The following is a 13901-nucleotide window of genomic DNA, read 5'->3' as shown; positions in this document are numbered from 1 at the left end:
CTTGCATACTTTCCTCTTTGTGAAAGCTTGCTGTATGTGGCATCATTTGTGGCATTGTTGCATATAATGTGCCTGCTGCAAATTAGGCATTACTTTGAGAGCTAGCTTGTAGTGCTGCTTGTTTGCTGTGCTACTTGGTGCAAATTATTTTTTTAAAGACTGACCAATGCTATATTCATCATTGGCTCATCAAGAGATACAGTAAAAAGCCCACCTCGCACACTATCATTGTAACATAGCACTGCATACTCTGAAATTTTATTCATGCCCACACTTTCAAAGGACCACCGCAAACCATTTTCTCAATACAGCATAGCGCCATAGTATCATGCTCAAGGCACTCCAGTCATGGTGAACGATGGGAGGGTGGGGTGGTAACCACAGGGTACCACAGTTATGGAGAATGATGGGTGGGGTGGGAAGTTGCCATGGCCATATTCATGAATACAACTATGACCCAGTATTTGCCTGTCATCACACAGTACAATTCAACTTTTTAACTGAAATGTACTGTTATTTTACTTATACTACTGCATAAATATTGTAGAGCACTTTAAGTTTAACAATACTAATACTGTGAACGTTCTGTAGAGTACTGTTATTTAACAGTTCAATTGCTGCTGAAAAAATGTTATATACTGTGATACATTAAACAGCAATGAGCTGTATTTGATTTTTGGTGTGAAATAACAGTAGAATTACAGGTAAATATAATTGCCAGTAACTGCCGTTATTTTGCAGGGAAATTTTCTTAGAGTGTATGTTGTCATACACATAGCAGAATGCTAGCGTGTTGTGGGCAACAAAAACTCCCCCTGTAAAAAATCAAAGTGACATATGCACTTTTTAAATTGAAAATTTTGATCTAAAATCCCTGTTGAACTCTCAAAAACGACATGCAAATCTGAGTGCTCTTGAGGAGACTAGGGTGAAATTGACTGAAAAATGTTTACTTGTTATCGAAAATTAAGCAATTTTCACAATACGCATATAACTGCTCTCGATTTCGCAGTGCAACAGAATAGATCGGAGTGCAACAAAATAGTTTCTGTTAGCGTGCAGCTATTCATGTGTGTGAAGCTGTGTCTTCAGTCTGTATATCTGTGCTGTATCCCTAGTCCCCAGTCCGAGTAGCCCCAGGCCCCCTCCCCTGTACTCATATCACTACTCTACATTTCGATTCATGCATTCAAACACTTCCATAACAGATCCATCAATTAACAACATGACAAGTGTTGCGTATGTTTCGTGTTTGTGCATTAATAAATTTGTGTGTGTGTGCGTGCGTGCGTGCGTGCGTGTGTGCGAGTGAATGTGTGCAAGCAAAGTCATGTGACTTTGTGTGGGCTGTAATTGGTGCGCTGAGTGAGTGTGACAGTGGCAGGAGTATGGAGCTGGGGGAGTGTGACAGTGGCAGGGGTATGGGGGGGGATGGGGGGGGGTGGCTATGGGGCTGGGGGGCATCTCTGGTTTCCGGAGCCAGCGATCTCGGGTGGCACTGCTGCAGTGTATGTAGGACAGCCAGACACATGACCCAATTCACAGAGGATGAGAGGAAGACTAGGAGGAGATGAAAGGAGGAGAGGAGAGGAGAGGAGGCAACGGGAGTAAGGAGGAGAAGGACAGAAAATGAAAGGACAGCTGTACAGAGAGGAGCAGCGGTGTGAGATGAGAGGCGAGGGAGAATAGGGAGGAGGAGGAGTGTCAAAAGAGACATGCCATGAAGCAACAGACAGAATATCAAAAGATATGATAAATGAAGACAAAACAGAAAATATAAAAAAGAAGAAAAAGAAGAAAAGCAATGAAAGGAACGATTGCTATGCTGGATGGTGTGTGTGTGTGTGTGTGTGTGTGTGTGTGTGTGTGTGTGTGTGTGTGTGTGTGCGTGTGTGTGTGTGTGTGTGTGTGTGTGTGTGTGTGTGTGTGTGTGTGTGTGTGTGTGTGTGTGTGTGTGTGTGTGTGTCTGTGTCTGTGTCTGTGTGTGTGTGTGCGTGTGCGTGCGCGTGTGCGTGCGTGTGCATGTTATAGGCTATAAGCAAAGACGCACTGAAGCACAACGGGTACATCTATTTAAATGCATGCATTCCCCACGTATACACAGACTTTCAAGTAATTACAGCACACCTAGTACACACTACGAGAAATGCACAGACACAAATGGACACAAACATACAGATAGCAAGAGAACGAAGTGGCGATGGACGGCAAAAGAAACCCAAATCCCACCTCATCTGCAGAGGGTAATGCATCTCTAAATGAGAACATGGCGTTGTGGAGGAGAGAAGAAGAGCCTCCGCTCCTGACACCGGGCCGACTTTGGGGCTGCGGTGCTGGACGTGCATACTAATCTACTGCGCTGCTCTGGAGGGAGCCAGCCTAGTGGCCTCCATTCGGCTCACTGGAGTCTCCCCCACTGCATGCTAAATCCACCGCCATCAAGAGGTAATTCAACACTATTTTAAGGCCCTTTTTTAAGACTAAATAGGTGATCAGACAGTTAGCCTTGCTCAGGCATGAAAGAGCTGGTTCATCTCGTTTAGTCGGCCCTGTAATATACAATGATATACGATGTTAAGGCTTTACAGATATGTGCATCACTGCTGTCTGGCTTCAACATTAATGCTTTCCTTCATCTCTGTCACTCTGTCACTGCCTCCTTTCTTCTCTCTTCCATATTATCCTCTCCTTCCTTTTTTCTCTCTTCTATATCATCCTCTCCTCTTTTCCTCCATCTTTTCCCCTTGATCAGCCCTGATTAACTGGTGATTGATTACACTTCCTGATTGATTAAGGCGCCTGTAGAGGGTGGCCTCTCTCAACGCCACCTGGCCAATCACCACAAATATCCTCGCCTGTAACGAGAGCTGGGGGCCTCGCTAATCGTCGCCATGGTGATTACATCAGGACCAGCCATGGCGGCCGGCAGGAAAGGTCAGTGTGTCCGGACAGCTAATGAGAGAGCAGCGGGTGGAAGACGCAGATAAAGGCAGATGACAAAGGGATACAGGATGATGGGATGCGAAAAAGGAAGACATGAGGAGAATAGAGGAGGGTGGGGTAAGGAAAGAGGAGACAGAAAGAGAAAGAGAGTGAGAGCGAAAGAGATGGGGGGGGGGGAATGTGTGTCTGTGTGTGGGTGTGTACATGCGCATGCGTACCGTAAGTGTGTGAGAGAGAGAGAATGAGAGAGCGAGAGAGAGAGAGAGAAAAGAGAATGAAAGAGAGATAGAGAGAGAGAGAGAGAGAGGAGAATGAGAGAGAGAGAGAGAGAGCAGAATGAGAGGCAGAGGGGTAGAGAATAATAAATGAAGTGTGATGTCAGCCAGTGTTCTATAAAAAGCCGTGGCAGAAAATGGGGAAAGAGAGATGGGATAAAAAAAAAATGTTCATGGCTCCTTCTCTCTCTCTCTGTCTCTCTGTCTAAATGGTCCACAATGCACCGCACTGTTATATAAAGCAGAGGGGGAGACAGGCCCATTCGTTGGGCAAATGTCGAGTTGAAGATGAGGAAGACATCATCTCTACCCATCTGCACAGTATCTGTGTGTGTGTGTGTGTGTGTATGTGTGTGTGTGTGTGTGTGTGTGTGTGTGTGTGTGTGTGTGTGTGTGTGTGTGTGTGTGTGTGTGTGTGTGTGTGTGTGTGTGTGTGTGTGTGTGTGCGCGCAAGCTTGTGTAGGTGTCTCTCATAACAAACACTATTTTCTTGGAATGTCTGGGTTGTACTCATACTGCAGTGAAAAGGTATTTGTGTGCACACCTCCCCTTTCTCCTTCTGTGTGTATGTACATCTGTGTTTGCCTGTGTGTATGATTGGAAATATACCAAATGTGTGCGTTCATTTACATGTCTATGTGCCTGTGTGCCTGTGTGTGTGTGTGCGGGCGCGTGTGCATGTGTGTGTCTGTGAGTCAGTGTCCGTCTGAGCACAGCGCATGCAAGTGATTTAATGCTGAGCTTAAGGTGCAGAAGTAATCTTTAAATATAGCTAATGCTTTGGGACTTGACAAGTAGACTTAAACACACACACATGTGTGCACATGCACGCACGCACACAAACGCGCACGCGCGCACACACACACATACACACACACCAACATACAGTATATACACTGAGAATGTGGGTCATTGTAGGCCTACATACAGCCACACAGAGAGGGAAGTGCAGAAAAGTGTGTGTGTGTGTGTGTGTGTGTGTGTGTGTGTGTGTGTGTGTGTGTGTGTGTGTGTGTGTGTGTGTGTGTGTGTGTGTGTGTGTGTGTGTGTGTGTGTGTGTGTGTGTGTGTGTGTGTGTGTGTGTGTGTGTGTGTGTGTGTGTGTGTGTGAGTGTAGGCCGTCTTGGGTTTCCCATGATTCTCCCTCAACAGCCCCAAATCACTTTTATTGTTCCACGTTGCTATTAGGTCCATAGCCTCTCCCCCATCCTTAACACAAATGAGGAAAGAGAGAGAGAGAGAGAGAGAGAGAGAGAGAGAGAGAGAGAGAGAGAGAGAGAGAGAGAGAGAGAGAGAGAGAGAGAGAGAGGCAGACAGACAAACAGATGGATAGATGGATAGATGGACAGATAGAAATCAAAATATGGATGGCCTGTCTTGTACATAGCCTGTGTAGTATGTGAATATTTTTCCTTTCTTTAAAGTCTTGGATTTACTCCATGTTGGTCCATGTGTTTGTGTGAATGCGTATATGGATGAGTGTGAAAGTGTGACTATGTGAGAGCACTGCTATGTGTGAGTGTGTGAAGGCTGCATGTGTGTGTGTGTTACTCAGTGTCTGCGTTTGAGAGAGTGTGAGAGCAGGTGTGAGCTCTCGAGGATTGCTCCGGCTGCGTTGTCGATCTACCGGTCTTAAAAAGCAGAACGACTGAGATCCAAAGAGATGGATGGCTTTGATATGGACACCAATTACAGCCTATGAAAGCAGTGGAGAGGATGGGCACGGCAGGAGGGGGAGAGAGTCAGTATAACACAAATAGACGAGAGGGATAGCAAGAGAAAGCTGAGGAGGGAACATGTTTCGATTTTTATCAACAGTTCACGTTCAGTTCAAAAAACGTGCTAGGCAGAGAGCTCTCTCTCTCTCTCTCTCTCTCTCTCTCTCTCTCTCTCTCTCTCTCTCTCTCTCTCTCTCTCTCTCTGTGTGTGTGTGTGTGTGTGTGTGTGTGTGTGTGTGTGTGTGTGTGTGTGTGTGTGTGTGTGTGTGTGTGTGTGTGTGTGTGTGTGTGTGTGTGTGTGTGCGTGTGTTTCCTGGCAATAATGCATGTTATAGAATTGGTAAATGGGAGTTCATATGCAAAAAACGAATGCATAATAACATGAAGAAGAAGAAGAAAACATTTATACGACATGCTATTTTAATATGTTGATCCATTCTATTTCCAAACTGCTTAAGATTAAAGATTACCTTTCTTTATTATCTTTGGGTGCATTCAATATTGTGGGTAAAATAGATAAGTTGTTATATAGGCCTATGGTATTTTTCTTTAGCTTTTTATAATATAATAATTCTTCTTCTAATTCTTATAATAAATCTTCTTATAGTAATTTAAGAGTTATAATTATCTTTGCTCATGTGTATAGTTCCTCACATCCTATTCAGCTCAACCACAGTCCTATAAGAACAAACAACTCAAGCAAAATAGAAGACACAGAACATGGAGGAGCTTAGCTGCACTGTGTAGGATGGTGGCCAGAGTATGTATTGCAACTATGCTGCTCTTTGAAACGGTGATGCCTATTGCCAAATTTAGTCTTTTCATGAATATTTACTTAGTAATAAACTAATATTTAGTAGTATGACCAAAATACAGTACGTTTTGCAACTAAAAATATAAAAAAAAAATTAATTGGTGGGCACTTGAGAAAATCCCTCTTTTCATGTAATGTTTGTGAATGAGCAGCATGAATTCTGGAAATAAACTACTAAAAATATTACACAGTGCAACTTTAAATGAGTCCCCTAATTCAGCTGTAACGTCCATGTCTATGAAGCACATAAGACATACAGTCTATCAAGAGATCAGCAAGTCTGCTATGATTTGGTGGTCCTTGTGGTGATTTTAAGATGCATGGGCCATGTCCAGGAAACCGCTTTAACATCTGCAGCTGTTGATCTCTTTATGGGGATGTTTTAGAGATTGTAGTATGTGCTTAATGTAAATGTCAGTTAGTGCATGTGCACTCAACCATGACTGTCTGCACGCATATGTGTGTGTGTGTGTGTGTGTGTGTGTGTGTGTGTGTGTGTGTGTTCATGCACTGACAGGTTTGTGGCGGTGGACATGAATGGTGACTCCCTCTGGAGCAAGTGTGAGCTTGGCCTGTGGCCCTGCTAATTGGAGCTTGCAGTCGGGTCTGCCCTGGGGCTGAAAGAGCGGTTGTGTGTGCAAGTGTGTGTGTGTGTGTGTGTGTGTGTGTGTGTGTGTGTGTGTGTGTGTGTGTGTGTGTGTGTGTGTGTGTGTGTGTGTGTGTGTGTGTGTGTGTGTGTGTGTGTGTGTGTGTGTGTGTGTGTGTGTGTGTGTGTGTGTGTGTGTGTGAGTAAGTGCCAAGTGCAGCTGGCAGCACACACACATGAATTGGGAGGCCAGACCCTCCTAGGGGCCACAGCACAGAGTGGTGAATGGATGGACCAGATTAGTAAACTCAAACACACACTTGCAAACCAGCACATACACGCACAAGCACAAGCACACGCACACGCACAAGCACAAGCACACACACGCACACACACACACACACACACACACACACACACACACACACACACACACACACACACACACACACACACACACACACACACACACACGGATTCACATAGATAGAGGCAGAGAGAAGAAGAGAAGAAGAGAGAAGAGTGTAAGTATAAGATATGAGAGAAAGAGCGAGAGAGAGAGAGCGAGAGAGAGAGAGAGAGAGAGAGAGAGAGAGAGAGAGAGAGAGAGAGAGAGAGAGAGAATTATTGTCAATTGCAATATCGTGGATTTTGCAGAGAATTAGGAGCCTCATTTCATCAATATTCCAGATTTAACAAGATCAGGCTTAATACATTTGACTAAGGAGGGCGATATAATTTCCTGTTGTGTCCATGAAGTAGAGAATATCTGTGTGTGCTGTGGATTGTGAATAGTGCATTATACCACCTGAGATCTAAGACATTGGTCTGCCAAACAGCAATCTCTGATGTAGATAAAAGGGCTTTTGTGTTTTTGTTACATAGAAGGTGTTCAGGTCTTTTTGACCTGGGCATATAGAAAAAAAATAATTTAATAGGGGAAAAAATCATAGCTAACATTCAGCCCCATGCTCCCTTCATGATGCTTGTGAATTTCTAAGACGGTTTTTGAGGCTGAGAGATACAGAGAGAACGATCAGGAGATAGCGAAAAAAGTGAGTAAACTCAATCCAAGCTCCGCAATTGAGCTACTAGTGCTCTTTTTGTGCAAGGTTGCAACGTTGATGCACAACTAGAGGACTGAACAATATCTGCACTCCTTTTTCCACAGAATTCACCCTCTGCCTTGTCTACTCAACATGTGATCTGTATTGCAAATAGTCGAGAAATTATTGATGTATAAGCCTCCCATAATGATAGGGTTCATAAAGACCCAGGAACACCTCCTGTGTAACAGTTGTATATTATTTCATGTTGCTCTTACTTTGGGGCTGATGTTTTGACAGGTTTACATTACCATTCTACCTCTGGCAATGTTTGCTTTATTTGTTGACAGCACTCTTCAGGAAGAAAACCTACATTCATAATAAATGGGATTGAAAAAGCGGGCAAGGACAAAGTATCTACCAAATAAATTAGACTGATAGATATTAGACTATGGAGAATAAAAATGTTATGCTTCAAAATGGTGTGTTGGTTGACTACATTTAAAATTTACGTGTGTGTGTGTGTGTGTGTGTGTGTGTGTGTGTGTGTGTGTGTGTGTGTGTGTGTGTGTGTGTGTGTGTGTGTGTGTGTATGCGAGCGTGCATGCGTGCGTACACTCAGCTCACATACAGTGTGTGTACATTTCTTGCTGTGCCTTACCTTAGGGACATGATCTTGTAGGCATCGGGCAGGTAGCAGCGGGTGTTTTCCATCTGAGCAGGATCGGAGTCACATATCTTGTCATCCGTGCGCCCAAAGTTGGCACTCTCGATCATGATGACGTCTGTGCCCGGGCAGCGCAACTCGATGGGATAACCCTCACATGACAGCTCTCGCCTCACCACCGCCATGGGGATGGGAGCGCGACTCAACACTGCGGCAAGGAAGAAGGGAGGGAGAGAAATTGAAAGACGATGAGAGAGGAGAAGTGATAAAACACATGAGTCTAACTGCGGAAAGCGAGTAAAGCGAAGCATCTCGAAAAAATGTGAGACAGATCTGATTTAGTCCATAGCCCAATGCTGAACATCCACCTCTCTTGCTAACTATGTGCAAGTATTCCATCAGAAAGTATCCCCTTAATATCAACAACCACAACAACTGGCCCCATTATTCTTGCCGTATTACACCCTCTGATTTGATGGTGCGACAAATATTGAGAAGAACCATTAACCTCCTGCCGCAGCCTCTTCCTCAGCCCAGCAGGTTTGGCAGGCTACAATTCACTTCATCACTCACGGCTGGCGTAAATATGGGCAGGTAGTTGTGGGCATAGGGTAGTGTGTGCGTGCGTGTGTGTGTGCGTGTGTGTGTGCGTGTGTGCGTGTGTGTGCGTGTGTGTGTGTGTGTGTGTGTGTGTGTGTGTGTGTGTGTGTGTGTGTGTGTGTGTGTGTGTGTGTGCGTGTGTGTGTGGTGTGCGTGCGTGCGTGCGTGCGTGCGTGCGTGCGTGCGTGTGTGTGTGGTGTGTGTGTGTGGTGTGTGTATACATCCATGTTCATGATTGTGTGCTAGATCTGTGTGTTTTTGTACACGCATGTGGGAGGACGACTCGACTTGGGGGAAGGGAGCAACGTCAGCCGAAGTGGCATCTGCTCAACACTGAGATCCCCAGGACCAACGACTCTTGAGGTGTGGATGGTGTATGTATCAACACCTTGGGCATGATGAAAAATAAAAAGACGGTTAGCACTGCTCTTCCCTGCCACTCAGTGCTGCGTTACCATGGAAACTCGGCTCATCTTCCCTGCGTGACGTCGTGCAGTCGCTCACTGACAGGCATGAGGGGGAAAGGCATTCACTGTTCTGTATATATCCTTGCGGCTTTCTGTATGTGTGTGTGTGTGTGTGTGTGTGTGTGTGTGTGTGTGTGTGTGTGTGTGTGTGTGTGTGTGTGTGTGTGTGTGTGTGTGTGTGTGTGTGTGTGTGTGTGTGTGTGTGTGTGCGCGTGTGTGCGTGCACGCCTGTGTATGCGTGTACGTGCTTGCATTTGTGTGCATACGTATGTGCACGTGTGTGTGTGTGACAGAGAGAAAGAGAAAGAGAGGGGGGAGGGGCAGCAGTATAGGCATGTGAGTTTTCATTCCAAATAGCATGCCTTAATATTCCAATGACACAATTTGTCTTCAGTTCAGCGCTTAGACAATGCCGGCCCCTTTTAATCTAATTTCAGGCAGACATACCAGCCATGCCAAACAGTAGATGCACAGTAGAGTCACGCATGAGTGGTGTGCCCATTGGGATATCTGCCACTCCACTTCAGTCATTGTGAATGTGCATGTGTGAGAGCAGAAACAGGGTCTCAGTGGGTAAGAACAGTCACGGGGGTGTTTTCACTCTGAAATATGTGTCACTACCTTTGTCTTTTGTGTATTATGTATTATGTATTATGTATGTACGTATGTGTGTGTGTGTGTGTCTGTGTGTGCGTGTGCGTGTGTGTGTGTTTAGAAAGTATGAATGGGTGCCCCTGGCCTGAGGGCACTCCTGGTTGCTGTGGTGGTGCTCTGCTCTCGGGCACGGCTGACATACAGTGCCATTTAAGCCCAGTGATTAATGGGGAAACTGCCTCGCAGGCTCTTGGGCCTGAGCACCTCTTAGTACGAGGTCTCTTGCACTCCTCTGTTTCCCATTCCCTCACTCCTTTCATCCTCTCTCTGTCTCTTACGCTTGCACACACACGTACACACACACACACACACACACACACACACACACACACACACACACACACACACACACACACACACACACACACACACACACACACACACACACACACACACACACACACACACACATTCTCTCTCTCTCTCTCTCTCTCTCTCTCTCTCTCTCTCTCTCTCTCTCTCTCTCTCTCTCTCTCTCTCTCTCTCTCTCTCCCTTTCTCTCTCACACACACATGCACACACACACACAATTCACTGCCAATCTACACCATTAGATGCGTGTACTTCCCCCTTCAAAGCTTCGCCTCAAAGGTCTACAAAAAGAATTACATTACAGAGATGTTATATTCCAACGGTTCAGCCACAGGGATGTCTGAAGCAGGAGGATGCATCAGACAGTGAGGAAAGAAAAAAGACACATACTAGACAAAGCCAGAAAGGGCCAAACTGGCAGTGGCGGGGCTGATTGGCCATATAGAAAAAATCTGGGGTACATTTCTCGAAACCATAGTTGGCAACTATGTTACCTACTTTGTTGGTTGCAATGCAATTTCTTATTGGAAACGAACCAAGTTGCTAACTGGCTAACAACTATGTTTTCGATAAACGCACCCCTAAAATGTCTTCTTTTCCTCCTTTCCCTCCTCTGTACACCCCCTTTATCCCACTCTCTCTACATCACTGTATCTGAATCTCACTCCTCTCATGTCTTGGCAAATGTTTTGTCTGCTGTTAAAACCCCACCCTGTGCTTCAGCACTAATGGCCGTCTCAAGTGTCCCTCTGCAGCTCCAGCTGGGACCCCCACACCCCCTCCTCCGCACACCTCTCTCTGCAGGGAAGCTGACAGGGGGTACAAAGGGGTCAGTTGCCCCTGGCCCAGGGAGAGAGCAGCCCAGAATTGGGTTTTCATTACATTGTATGTATTGGATGGGGGGCCCTTTCAGATTACTTTGCCCTGGGCTCAGCAAAAGCTGTCAGTGGCCCTACTCTCTGTACTGAGTATTCGTCTAGACGTCTTTTTTCCAGTATGCTCTATCGATCGGCCATCTCTGCCCCCTCCCGCAGCCCCAAAACCCCCAATAATACGCTCCCCAATGCTTTGTTCAGATTTACTCTTTATATCGAATTGCCCATAAAGCCAGCTGTGTACACCTTACGCTCTGAGCCATTTACAGTGATGAGTTAATTTTTATCGAGAGCCGCGCGGCATTGAGCCAGAGATATGTGTGTGAGAGTGTTTCAGCGATCAATTTAATTTGACAATTGCAACAAATGTCCAAAACAATTGAGCACTATGTAGGTGTTAACACGCGCCTCCCGTCCCTGTGAAACAAACATCCTCTGTCAAGAATTCTGGTCAGTCGGGGTATTCAGCTGCACTCAATATCAACTCAGATGAAATCCCTTCACCACACATTATAGCCGATACAAACACAAACCTCTATATTGTTTAAAGTGAGGACTGTGTCTCTATAATTCGTACAATTAGGGCTGTCACAATAAGTCAATATATCACACAATAACACGTTTTTACAAGCATGATCACTTTTTTGGTCACAATAAGTTATATTTGCGTGCTTCTTTGTTTTCCTCGTCACTCTCTCTTTCTCTACCCAGGAGACTGAATATCGGTAGTCACATTTCACTCAGCACAATGACGCTTAAACATTGGTGTACTTTTGAATTTCAGTCTGTCTGCCTTGTCTATCTATCCATCTATTCGTCTGTCTATCTACCTATCTAGCACCCCCTGCCACGGTGCTTTAAAAATTAGAAAGAGTATTTGCAATTTTATTTTTACTTTGTCAATATATTGTTTGAAAATGATCATGTGAACAACACTATTTCTTGGCCAATTTATCGTCCAGCAAATCTTGACAGCCCTACCGTACAATGCCCATAGATGGGATACCAAGTGTGGTTCCTCTTTCTGTTCTTGTGCAAGGATGTTTTGATGTCTACTTGTTGCCCCTGACTGAGCTGTTTGTTCCCCGGTGCTTAAATAAGACATCTGATGAGATATTAGTAGGCTTAGACCTTAATGGGACACTGCCTCCCACAGACAGCATCAAAGGCTTCTGGCAAACTTTCTGGACATACTGCAGAGGGTCCTGCTGAGATGGATGGGTGGGTGGGTGTTTATGGATGTAAGCTACGTATAACCAGGACTTCTGTGTGTGTGTGTGCGTGTGTGTGTGTGTGTGTGTGTGTGTGTGTGTGTGTGTGTGTGTGTGTGTGTGTGTGTGTGTGTGTGTGTGTGTGTGTGCGTGTGCGTGTGGTTGTGTGTGTGTGTGTGTGTGTGTGTGTGTGTGTGTGTGTGTGTGTGTGTGTGTGTGTGTGTGTGTGTGCGTGCGTGTGTGTGTGTGTTTTACATGTTCAAAGAAATTCAACTGAGTTCCATTACATATTTATTTTATCCTTGCTTGCAGAGTAAGACACCACATCCTCCTCATAGAAATTACCTTGTACATATTAAGCCCTGAGGCAGGTGCTTGTAGTGTTTGATGTGGCCAAGGTAAACCAAGTATGTACACATCGTTTTTACTCAACAGTACAACACAGTGCCATAACCCAGCAACGATCTTGCTCTATGTAAATACAGCAAATGTCGTAAGCATATTTTATCTGAAGCTATAAAGATTAAAAGGTTAATAGCCTTGAGGTAAAAAATCATAAATATCATGTACTCAATGCAAATATATTTTCTATATTAATATCAGCAATTAACAAAATATCAGATCAGATACTATGCTGTGATCTTGTGTGAGTGTGTGTATGCATATGTCATACAGTATGTCAGTAAGCCTGTGCAAGTGTGTCTATGTGTGTTTGTATTGTACATATTTCAGTACCGTTGGAAGCGTGTGTATCTGTGTTTGCATGCGCCTGTGTGTGTGCCTGTGTGCATGTACAGTTAGTGTATGTATCTGTGTATGTTCTGTGTTCTGTGTTCTATCTGTGTCTGTGCATGCATGTGTGCTTGCGTGCGTGTGTGGATACGTGCTCGTGCGCTTCCGTGCACTTGCACAATACATCCTTCCAAGCGTATGTCCTTACGTGTGTCTGTCTGTGTTTATGTACACTATGTTTATGCATTGTATGTGTGTGTGTGTGTGTGTAGGCGTGAGTGGACTTGAGGGAGGAAGCTTACCCAGGGTGACTGGGGTGAACAAAGCGAAGAGGAAGAGCAGGCGAGTGGACCACATGACCTCCAGCGATGATGACCTCATAGTGGGGACGGGCACTGCAGACTGGCTGAAGGAACTCCTTACGCTCCGCAGACGTGGCATGAGTCTCCCCCTCACACACCTGCACATGCAAAAGCACAAAGGGATCAGACTGATCAGACATTAGATTTCAAAAACAAACACATACAATGTATGTTCGTGTGTGTCTATGCATGCAAAGGTACACATACTTGTACACCAGAACAAAAACATACCTACGCATGCACGCACACACACACACACACACACACACACACACACACACACCATCAATCTTTAGGTGTAGCTGTGTGGTCGTGCTTGAGGTGGACTCCCACAGTGAGGGATTATGCATTACAGCCTGAATGGGATGGGAAACCCATCAGCTGCTATGGAACCAATAGCTCTCTCTGCCCCTCTCCACCTTCCTCCTCTCTCTCTCTCTCTCTCTCTCTCTCTCTCTCTCTCTCTCTCTCTCTCTCTCTCTCTCTCTCTCTCTCCCTCTCTCTCTCTCTCTCTCTCTCTCTCTCTAATGAAAAACACAGAGAGCAAGTGCGAGAGGGAGAGAGAAAAGACTCTGCCCTCACATGATTAAAGTAATACCTAATTCAGCATGTAAGAGCACATTGTGGCCATCTCCCCTCC

General features: G+C 45.2%; 1 protein-coding gene across 3 annotated transcripts in view; it reads right to left on the bottom strand.

The window, feature by feature from the left end:
- The window catches only part of adgrl3.1 (adhesion G protein-coupled receptor L3.1), a 101707-nt gene that overhangs the window by 62890 nt on the left and 24916 nt on the right, over nucleotides 1-13901 (bottom strand). For all 3 annotated transcript variants that reach the window (XM_063218370.1, XM_063218372.1, XM_063218371.1), the window contains exons 3-4: nucleotides 13202-13359; nucleotides 8043-8256 (exon numbers count right to left, since the gene is read on the bottom strand). In XM_063218370.1, coding sequence (XP_063074440.1) covers nucleotides 8043-8256; nucleotides 13202-13340 — 353 coding nt within the window. In that variant the 5' untranslated portion in view covers nucleotides 13341-13359. The remainder of the gene's footprint in view (nucleotides 1-8042; nucleotides 8257-13201; nucleotides 13360-13901) is intronic.

The sequence above is a fragment of the Engraulis encrasicolus genome, chromosome 16, assembly GCF_034702125.1.
Source record: "Engraulis encrasicolus isolate BLACKSEA-1 chromosome 16, IST_EnEncr_1.0, whole genome shotgun sequence".
NCBI classification, from domain to species: domain Eukaryota; kingdom Metazoa; phylum Chordata; class Actinopteri; order Clupeiformes; family Engraulidae; genus Engraulis; species Engraulis encrasicolus.
This window is presented reverse-complemented; position numbering and strand designations above follow the sequence as displayed.